The sequence below is a fragment of the Schistocerca piceifrons genome, chromosome 2 (genome assembly GCF_021461385.2).
Source record: "Schistocerca piceifrons isolate TAMUIC-IGC-003096 chromosome 2, iqSchPice1.1, whole genome shotgun sequence".
NCBI classification, from domain to species: Eukaryota; Metazoa; Arthropoda; class Insecta; order Orthoptera; family Acrididae; genus Schistocerca; species Schistocerca piceifrons.
The window spans coordinates 466519609-466530324 of NC_060139.1; the positions used below are offsets into that span (position 1 = coordinate 466519609).

The following is a 10716-nucleotide window of genomic DNA, read 5'->3' on the forward strand; positions in this document are numbered from 1 at the left end:
TCAGATGGAAACCCAGTTCTAAGCAAAGAAGGGAAAGCAGAAAGGTGGGAAGAGTACATAGAGCTCAGATGGAAACCCAGTTCTAAGCAAAGAAGGGAAAGCAGAAATGTGGGAGGAATACATAGAGGGTCTATAAAGGGCAATGTTCTTGAGGACAATATTATGGAAATGGAAGAGGATGTAGATGAAGATGAAATGGGAGATATGATACTGCGTGAGGAGTTTGACAGAGCACTGAAAGACCTAAGTCGAAACATGGCCCCGGAAGTAGACAACATTCCATTAGAACTACTGACAGCCTTGGGAGAGCCAGTCCTGACGAAACTCTACCATCTGGTGAGCAAGATGTATGAGACAGGCAAAATTCCCTCAGACTTCAAGAAGAATATAATAATTCCAATCCCAAAGATAACAGGTGTTGACAGATGTGAAAATTACCAAACTATCAGTGTAATAAGTCACAGCTGCAAAATACTAAAGCGAATTCTTTACAGACTAATGGAAAAACTGGTAGAAGCTGACCTTGGGGAAGATCAGTTTGGAGTCTGTAGAAATGTTGGAACACGTGAGGCAATACTGACCCTACAACTTATCTTAGAAGAAAGATTAAAGAAAGGTAAACCTACATTTCTAGCATTTGTAGACTTAGAGAAAGCTTTTGACAATGTTGACTGCAATACTCTCTTTCAAATTCTGAATGTGGCAGGGGTAAAATACAAGGAGCAAAAGGCTATTTACAATTTGTACAGAAAGCAGATGGCAGTTACGAGTGTCGAGCGACTTGAAAGGGAAGCAGTGGTTGGGATGGGAGTGAGACAGGGTTGTAGCCTCTCTCCGATGCTATTCAATCTGTATATTGAACAAGCAGTAAAGGAAACAAAAGAAAAGTTTGGAGTAGGTATTAAAATCCATGGAGAAGAAATAAAAACTTTGAGGTTTGCCGATGACATTGTAATTCTGTCAGTGACAGCAAAGGACTTGGAAGAGCAGTTGAATGGAATGGACAGTGTGTTGAAAGGAGGATATAAGATGAACATCAACAAAAGCAAAACGAGGATAATGGAATGTAGTCAAATTAAATCTGGTGATGCTGAGGGAATTAGAGTAGGAAATGAGACACTTAAAGTAGTAAAGGAGTTTTGCCATTTGGGGAGCAAAATAACTGATGATGGTCGAAGTAGAGAGGATATAAAATGTAGGCTGGCAATGGCAAGGAAAGTGTTTCTGAAGAAGAGAAATTTGTTAACATCGAGTATTGATTTAAGTGTCAGGAAGTTGTTTCTGAAAGTATTTGTATGGAGTGTAGCCATGTATGGAAGTGAAACGTGGACGATAAATAGTTTGGACAAGAAGAGAATAGAAGCTTTCGAAATGTGGTGCTACAGAAGAATGCTGAAGATTAGATGGGTAGATCACATAACTAATGAGGAGGTATTGAATAGAATTGGGGAGAAGAGGAGTTTGTGGCACAACTTGACTAGAAGAAGGGATCGGTTGGTAGGACATGTTCTGAGGCATCAAGGGATCACCAATTTAGTACTGGAGGGCAGCGTGGAGGGTAAAAATTGTAGAGGGAGACCAAGAGATGAATACACTAAGCAGATTCAGAAGGATGTAGGCTGCAGTAGGTACTGGGAGATGAAGAAGCTTGCATAGGATAGAGTAGCATGGAGAGCTGCATCAAACCAGTCTCAGGACCGAAGAGCACAACAACAGCAAACAACAACATCCAGTGTCTTGTAGCTCACTAAGCATTTTGCAAATTCATCTTTTTCTGTAAAAAGATAAGATTTCTTCAGCTGCAGACGAAAATGTGAAGATTGTATTGCTGTCACATAATAAAAACTCACCATTGCTGCATTTACAAAATTCACCATTGCTGCATTTACAAGTCACACTTTCCTGTTGTTGGTGCAACCGTGTTGTGTGTATCTATTTATCTCACTTATCACCATGCCACTTCTGCAATGTCTTCAGATGTGGCCACAAACAAGAACTCAAGCAAATGCAAGTGCTCATGCTCAGAACCATTGAGTTGAAGCTCTACAGGAGATTATCACACTCACAGGGTGTGATCATGTGTGTTCTTAGAAATTTATCCAAGAAGAGACCAAGTTCTAAAATTGCTGTTTTGTTTCACGTAAGCGATTCGATAAGTTTGAGAATGCAACAACTAAAATTTTTGTGAAATACAAGAAACTTATTATACCTCAAACACACACACACACACACACACACACACACACACACACACACACACACACAGTTTCTCCATTCTTTCCATTGCTGGAAACAATGATGAAAGTCCTGTTTTGGTGCTTGTGAAGTTTAGCCATAAGGTTGGTTTTGATATCTTCTACAAGGCAAAACAGTTAGCTTTGAGGCCCTTTTCCATTTTGTGAAAGAGCCAGAAATCTGCCAATGATAAATCCAGTGAATAGGGAGGCTGATAGAGGAGCAGAATGTTCATATCTGTGAGCCATGTCCCCATAGCAAGTGATGTGTGGGAGGGAGAATTGTTATGATTCAGTGTCCATCGTCCTTGCCATTTCACTGGACTTTTCTTCAGATTGCTCCCCTTACTCATTTCAAAACCTGCACATAGAAAGGCTGTTAAGTTTGTCCAGCTGATACAAATTAATGCTATGCCATCCAGCAACACCACAGTGGTGTTGTGTGCGAAATAGCAGTCAACAGCCAATGACACTGCAGTTGTGTCGTCTGCATAGCATCGCTCAGTGGCTGGCGACACCACAGTGGTGTCATGAGCATAGTATCATGCAGTGGCCATCGACGGCACTTAGGAACTTTTGCATTCTGTTGATGTTTTGTTTAGGTAACAATAAGTTACACACATCAACAAGATTTTTGTTTTTATAGGTACTTGAGCCCTTCCAGCATTGTGGACGAAAGAGACAATATGATTCTTTACGCAGAATGTACGAACGTCTTGTCTAACTTTCCGGACAACTTAGTCAATCGGGAAGAAGACATTGGATATAAAAAAAGTTTGAAGTGAAGCAGAATCATAGAAAGATAGTGAAATACGTTCAATAAAAATTTGGCAAATGCTAAGGTTGCCAACTAATTTGGCTGAATCAGATGAAGAAGACAGTGCACAGTGGTCAGACTTTGATTTACTGAGGACCAATAATAAATTTGAAGGACCACTGGGTCCAAACATATTTCCCAAAGATACACAGAGCATCAAGGATATTGTAGAATTATATATTGGGAATGATCTATTTGAATATATTAGCAACGAAACCAACAAGTACTACAGTCAAAATTGCAATAGAAGGAAACTGGATTTTAAAAATGCCAAATTTGTTGACATTGCCCGACCCGAACTTAGAAAATAGTTTGGGCTTGCTATCCTTATGGGAATTGTAAAATATCAAGGATTGATGATTATTGGTCGACAAAGCTGTTGATTGGCACATCAACATTTCGCAAAACGATGTCCCGCAACCGATTCAGACAAATATTATCATTTTTACATTTTTCTGACTGCAACAATAAATCAGATATTGCCGACCAGCTTGTCAAAGTGCAATTCGTAATTGATTATTTTTCCAAGAAGTTTAAAGAGATGTTTAACCTAAGTCAAAACATCTCAATTGATGAAGGAATGACACCGTAGCATGGACGGTCAAGTTTTAAAGTTTACAAATGTCGAAAATTACAAAATACGGCATACTCATTCGGATGCTGTGAGATTAGAGTATGGGATACATTTCCTCATTTAAGATATATTCCGGCACTGGACAGCCTTTAGCAACAACAGTGACGGAACTATTGACACCTTCTGATGGAAAGGCATCACCTCTGTATGGATATTTATTACTACAGTGTAGAACTTGTAGAGAAGTTACTTGAAAAGAAAATTTGAATTTGTGGAACGATACGGCAAAATGGAGGATTTCTTGAAAATTAAAGCATGCAAAAGTCAATGCGTTTGAAGCTTGTCATCAACAGAAAGGTGACAAGTGGCTGGCGACAAGCCCAGTAATCCATATTAGTGCTGCTGGGGCCAAACAAGTAAATTTGTACAAGACGTGCCAACAGCAAAGTGTTATTGGTGCACCACCACATTTGTTGGCAGAAAAGGCAATGAGCATTACTTTTGTTTTGGATTTTGAATAATGTACTTTCTTTTGTCAAGGAGAGGATGTTGTGTGCTGTTCTGATGACTGCCTTTTTTGCTCAAAGTCACAAGGGGCACACTCCTTTGTAGCTACTTCTTGGGGTGGGGGGGGGGGGGGGGGGGGGTGGGTGGGGTGATTGTCGCTTTGTGAGAATATGGCATGGGAAATCTGTTTGCAGATTAGATTTGTGGGTATCGCCTGTCAGTGATGAAGGCCTTCTTCAGCATGCTGTAGGTTGTCAAAAATGCAGATACTGTTGGTGGGTTTAATGTGGACAGAGACGTGGGTGGAGCCATTAGAGAAGTGGAGGTCAATGTCCAGGAAGGTGGTTTGTTGGGTAGAGGGGGCCAGATGAAGTGAATGAGAGAGAAGGTTTTTTTTATTTACGTCTACTGTCACAAACTTTTTGTGAACAGATTACCGGGTTTGGTCAATAATGACCATCATCAGATCTGCAGCAAAAATGGGAAAAAACGTAAATACACTCACAGATTGTCTACAGCTTAAAAACAATAAGTAGATCATAATGAAAAGTACTACTGACAAATATATGCATTAGTGCGCTTTAAGTATGAAGAGGCATACCTGTTTATAAAAACAAAGTCCTAATGTACTGCAGGCATAGTGGCCTCATCAAATGTTAAATGCAAAATCAGCACCAGCATCGTCAAATGTACATAAATAACATCATAGGCACAAGTCATGTTATCAGTAGCACTACTGTTCAAAACGAGCTGCCGTACAGTAGCCACAAAATGTTTGTGTTGTAAGTTCACCAGATGTCACTAATGTTGGCATACCCTAGCTTTCAATAATTAATTGAACAGCATAAAATAAAGGGGGATACGATAGTTGAAGTCTGTAATGAGCTTATAACATATAAAAGACATTACAGTAATAAAAAGCAGTGAAATAGAACCCAACGAAAGTCAGATCGTTAAAAAGAGGAAGAGTTCAGAGACAGTAGTTGACATATGCGCTAGTGCCAATATTGTAGATAATGAAATAAGTAATAAACACTTTTGATAATATTAAAAACCACAAAACAAATTGCTCAAAAAGCCACAATAAAAGAAAACATAGTGCTGCACATAAAACTAGTTTTATGTTTGTTTAAGATCTTTTTGCAGTTGTCAACACCTTTCACCCACACTGAGACAAATTGCGATTCATTTATTTTAGGATGATTCCTGGTCCTGAGAACTAAAGGCATACTCAACATGCAATACGATGAATCCTTATCTCTGTTGAAAACTTCACAAATCTGAAATGTCCGATAAGCGATGACATCACGTGAATTGAAATTATATAGCCCTTTTACTTTATCGACTTTTGGTCCACGTACAAGAGCAACGGTGACCCAGCTGTTACCGTGTCCATTCGTATCCTTGTTAGCAAGAGTGAAGTTCAAAACTGCACCGCAAAACACCAATGGCCCATGCAAGATGACTTTGGGGCCTACATAATCCTTGGTAGTAATAGAAATGTTGTCTATTGCTTTAAAAAGTGTAAGACGTGAATGCCTACTCCTCCTAAAATAACGCGGCATAACTAATCTATCTCGATGCTGCTGCATGTGCGGCTGCTCTACGACTGATGCTGTCTTTCCAGATTTATTACTTATATGACTGCCCCCTCCTCTCCCCCTGATCTCCTCCTCCCTCCTCCCCCCTTTCTCTTCCTCTATCCTCACCTCCTTCTCATCCTCTCTCTCTCTCTCTCTCTCTCTCTCTCTCTCTCTCTCTCTCTCTCTCTCTCTCTCTCTCTCGTACCCCTTCTCCTCCTCTATCCTCACCTCCTTCTCATCCTCTCTCTCTCCTCCCCCTTCTCCTCCTCTCACCCCCTCCCACCCCCTCCCCCTTTTCTTCCTCTCTCCCTCTCCCCCTTTTCCTCCTCTCTCCCCCTCCCCTCCTCCTCCTCTCTCCCCCTCCCCTCTCCTTCTCCTCCTCTCTCCTTTCTCCCCCTTTTCCGCCTCTCTCCCCCTCCCCTCCCCTCACCTTCTCCTCCTCTCTCCCCCTTCCCTCTCCTTCTCCTCCTCCTCCTCCTCCTCCTCTCCCTCTCCCTCTCCCCCTTTTCCTCCTCTCTCCCCCTCACCTCACCTTCCCCTCCTCTCTCCCCCTCCCCTCTCCTTCTCCTCCTCCTCTCTCCCTCCCCCTCCCCTCTCCTTCTCCTCCTCCTCCTCCTCTCTCCCTCCCCCTTCTCCTCCTCTCTCCCTCTCCCTTGCTCTCCCCTCCCCCTTCTCCTCTCTCCCCCTCCCCTTCCCTCCCCCTTCTCCTCTCTCCCCCTCCCCTTCCCTCCCCCTCCTCACTCCCTTTCTCTCCCCATCCCCACCCACTCCCATTCCCTCCCCCCTCCCCAAACCCCTCCTCCCCAAACCCGCCCCTCCCCCTCCCCAAACCCCTCCTCCCCAAACCCGCCCCTCCCCCTCCTCCTCCCTCCCCAAACCCGCCCCTCCCCCTCCCCCTCCTCTCTCTCTCTCTCTCTCTCTCTCTCTCTCTCTCTCTCTCTCTCTCTCTCTCTCTCTCTCTCCCCCCCCCCTTCCCCCTCCCCTTGTCTCCTTTTTTGTCTTGTTTGTATTGAGCTGTTGCAGCATTATTCCATGCAGTTAAATTGACAACACAAACTGATGAAGTCATATTCACTGTGTGTGTGTGTGTGTGTGTGTGTGTGTGTGTGTGTACTGCCCGCTTAAAGACAGCAATGTGAGTAAGAATGACATTTCATTAAATGAAAACTAAGATGAGGATGGTACCTATAGTGTGATTTAAAATGTCTGTATGTTGACACTACATTTCTAGGATCTTAGTTCCTCCTGCCAGTGTTCTCAATTTCATGCATGAATTATCCAGTGGTACAAAAGTGCTTGTTCATTTCCTTTGATTGAATACAACACAGTACCTGATGTTCTAGTAAGCCTGCAGTGTATCAGTGATTGAAGCATTTAAATTTGCACTAGTCTTATTCAACAGGCAGCTGACAACTGTTGCAGCCATGATGTTGCAGCCTATAGCAGATATTGACTAATGAATAATTTTAATTAGATTATAGATACACTTACAAATGAAGGACCTAGAAGGGGAGGAGGAAATGAAACTAATCTGAATGTGTTGAGAATGTATGTGACGTTATTTCAGTGATTAAAAAATTGAGTCAAATATACAAAGAACGTGGCAGTATGTGCCCACTGCCCACTTTTAAGAATGACATCGCACCCCTCTGTCATGGATGCATGCACTGAGTCTGTTGGGAACGGTGTCGTAAAGCTGTTGTATCCTCTCCTGGGGCAAGCTGACCCACAAATGTTGTTACTAGTTCTTGATATCTTGGTTACTGACACTGCAGAATTGACATCCAGACTGGTTCCACACATGTTGTATTGGAGGCAGATCAGGAAATTTTGCTGGGCATGGAAGTACCTTAACATCACGCAGACAGTTCATAGAGATGCATGTCGTGGGCGAGTATTGCCCTATTAAAAAATGGCACCACGATAGTGACTCATGGGAGGTCACATGTGAGGATGCATTCAGACTGTGATGTACTGTTATGCCCACTGATGTCTCTAGTCCCTACTACCCATGGTCTGAAGTTATACTTGATAGTTCCCCACACCATGATATCAGGAGTAATACCACTGAGCCTTCCCAAAACATTTGGAGAATGGGATGTTTAACTAGTTTAGTGACATACTTGCTGACGACAGTCATCTGGGATGGTACAAAATAGCAATTCATTACTGAACACAATGCAGTGCCATTCAGCAGCAGTCACAAGTACAAAACACCAACTACAGTACTCAGGGCATTCCACCGTGGCTAGTTTCTGTGCTCCCACTGAGAGAATCTCTGCTCTCTCCTATCACTCATAATCTATTCTGATATATAAAAAGATTTTAACCATTTCTTCCACCAACTCTCCATAGTTTGTGTTCCTGTTCCTTTACCACTATTGAAGCCACCTCCCTGTGCACTAACATCCCTTAAGTCTGTGGCCTTACTGCTATTGAACACTACCTTTGTCAGTGCCCGACTGTCTCCATATGTACAATCTCCTTCCTGGTCACCATGAACAACTCCATCCCCAATCACAATTACTTCGCCCTTGAAGGCATTACATACAAACAAATACATGATACAGCAATGGCCACCTGTGTTTCACCATCCTGTGCCAACCTATTTATTGACCATGTAGAGAAATCCTTTGTGACCATTCAGAATCCCAAACACTTCATGTGGTCCAGATTCATTGATGGCATCTCCATGGTCTGGAATGAGGGTGAGGACACCCTATTCACATTTCTCCAGAAGCTTAACATCTTCTCCCCCATTCGCTTCACCTGCTCCTCCTCAACCCAACATGACACCTTCCTCAACATTGACCTCCACCTCAAAGATGGCTACATCAGTACTTCTGTCCAAATCAACTTACCAAACACCAGCAATACCTCCACTTTGACAGCTGCCAACCATTCCACACCAAGTAGTCTGTTCCATACGGCCTAGCCACCTATGGACATCACATGTGTAGTGATGAGGAGTCCTTCGCCAAGTATATCAGAGATCTGCTTAGGCTTTCGCAAGCTGAAACTACCCTCCCAACCCTGTAAAGAAACAATCTCCCATGCCTTACCTCTCTAGTCACCTGCCCCTCCCACATGCCCTCTACCTGGCCACAAAGGAGAACTCCCCTCATGACTCAGTACCAACCAGCATCTGAATCACATTCTTCACCAGGGTTTTGACTAAATCTTGTCATACCCTGATATAAGGTATATCCTGTCTGTTATCCTTCCCACCTTCCCTCCTGGCTCATATCTCTGAAATAGACATAATGCATACATTGTCGTACCACCATCACTTGCTGCAGTGTGGTCACAGACATTACCTACCCCATCAGAGGCAGGGGTACTTTTGAAAGCAGTCATGTGATATACAAACTAAGCTGCAACTAATGTGCTGCTTTCTACTTTGGCATGTGAATAAGAAGCTGTCTGTCTGTATGGATAGCCACTGACAATCTGTTACCAAGAGACAACTGGACCATCCAGTTGCTGAACATGCTGCCCAACACATTGTGCTTCAGTTCATTGACTATTTCATAGTGTGTGGCATCTGGATCCTTCCTACCGACACCAATTTTTCTGAATTGCCCAAGCGAGAACTGTCCCTGCAATATATCCTATGTTCCCATAACCCCCCTGGCCTCAACCTATGCTAGTCCCTGTCCTTCACCCACCTATCCTTACCTGTACCACTCCAGCACTGCACAGCCTTCTATTCCATCAATACGCCCACAAGTCTGTTTCCCCTCCTTTATGTCTCTCCTTTTTGTGCTCCCCTTCCACCCCCCCCCCCCCCCCCCCCGCACTCAAACCTCACAAATGAACCTAGCAGTCTTACCCTTTCCCTACCATGTGTCTATATACTCTTACAAGCAGCAGTACACACTCCCCCACCCCTCCCCTCATCCTGTTTTCCCTCCCTCCATCCTGTTTTCCCTCCCCCTCCCCACCCCAGCCCTTTCTTAACCCTTCCTGCCCACAGATTGCTTCTCCCATCAGGCACCCACAGATTGATTCTCTCATCAGGCATAGTCTCTCTCTCTCTCTCTCTCTCTCTCTCTCTCTCTCTCTCTCTCTCTCTCTCTCTCTCTGTGTGTGTGTGTGTGTGTGTGTGTGTGTGTGTGTGTGTTAGGAGGCGGCCGCCTATTAGCTGAAAGCTCAAATGTGTAGCAATCTTTTTCTTGTACTTATCTGCAACTCAACTTCTCCTCTGTATGGTGAGTAGCAATGTATCCTTCTTACAATATTACCAGTAGTCCATCCTGATTTTCCATTGTTTGAAATATACTCATTACACTGTTTGATCATGTGTTTACCATAAATTGCAATTACACTGAAGCCTTTGGGAGAAAGTAATATAGCATATTATTTGTTCTTTGTTACAACAAAAAATATTATGTGTGAGATAAAAATGGTTTGTAAGTATTCCTTTTCTTTTCAGGTAGCATCAAGATCATTAATGCAACAGGTAACTCCCCTTATAACAATGAATCTTACATTGACAGAAGCTGGTAAGGGTGATAACAATATTTGCCTTCAAACAGATCCAAATAATTTACTTCATATTACACAAGTACTTGAAGAAGCCCTCCGTGAAGCAAAGAGTCAGCACACACGCAGGGTTTTACGGAGCTTTAAATAGAAAATATCCTGTTTGCTCTCTCTCACACCTGTTTACAGTGCTTTCATATTGAAAGCAAATATGTTGCTAACTGTGGAGCTTACAGACCAGAATTACATGCATATTCTTACAGAAGAGTTGGTGCCAAAGAGAAATGACATGATTTGGATAAAGTTCTGATTGCTGGAAGCAGTACAGTTATTGCAGTTTGTCTGGTATCTGAAATCAAATGAGCAAGAGAAAAATTACATATGTTAGAAGTAATGGACAATACTTTCCAGTGTTTTGCTCACATTGTTACATGCATAATTGTTTTTGTCTTTTTTTAGGTTTCAAATGCTGTAAAGCGTATATATTCCAAATAAAATATATGCTTTTTGTTTTTA

The 10716-nt window shown here is 42.7% G+C and overlaps 1 protein-coding gene across 4 annotated transcripts in view; it reads left to right on the forward strand.

Annotated features, from left to right (window-relative positions):
- LOC124777767 (COMM domain-containing protein 2) overlaps positions 1-10716 on the forward strand; it is a 36621-nt gene extending 25905 nt beyond the window's left edge. For all 4 annotated transcript variants that reach the window (XM_047253273.1, XM_047253271.1, XM_047253270.1 and 1 more), the window contains one exon: positions 10151-10716. In XM_047253273.1, coding sequence (XP_047109229.1) covers positions 10151-10351 — 201 coding nt within the window. In that variant the 3' untranslated portion in view covers positions 10352-10716. The remainder of the gene's footprint in view (positions 1-10150) is intronic.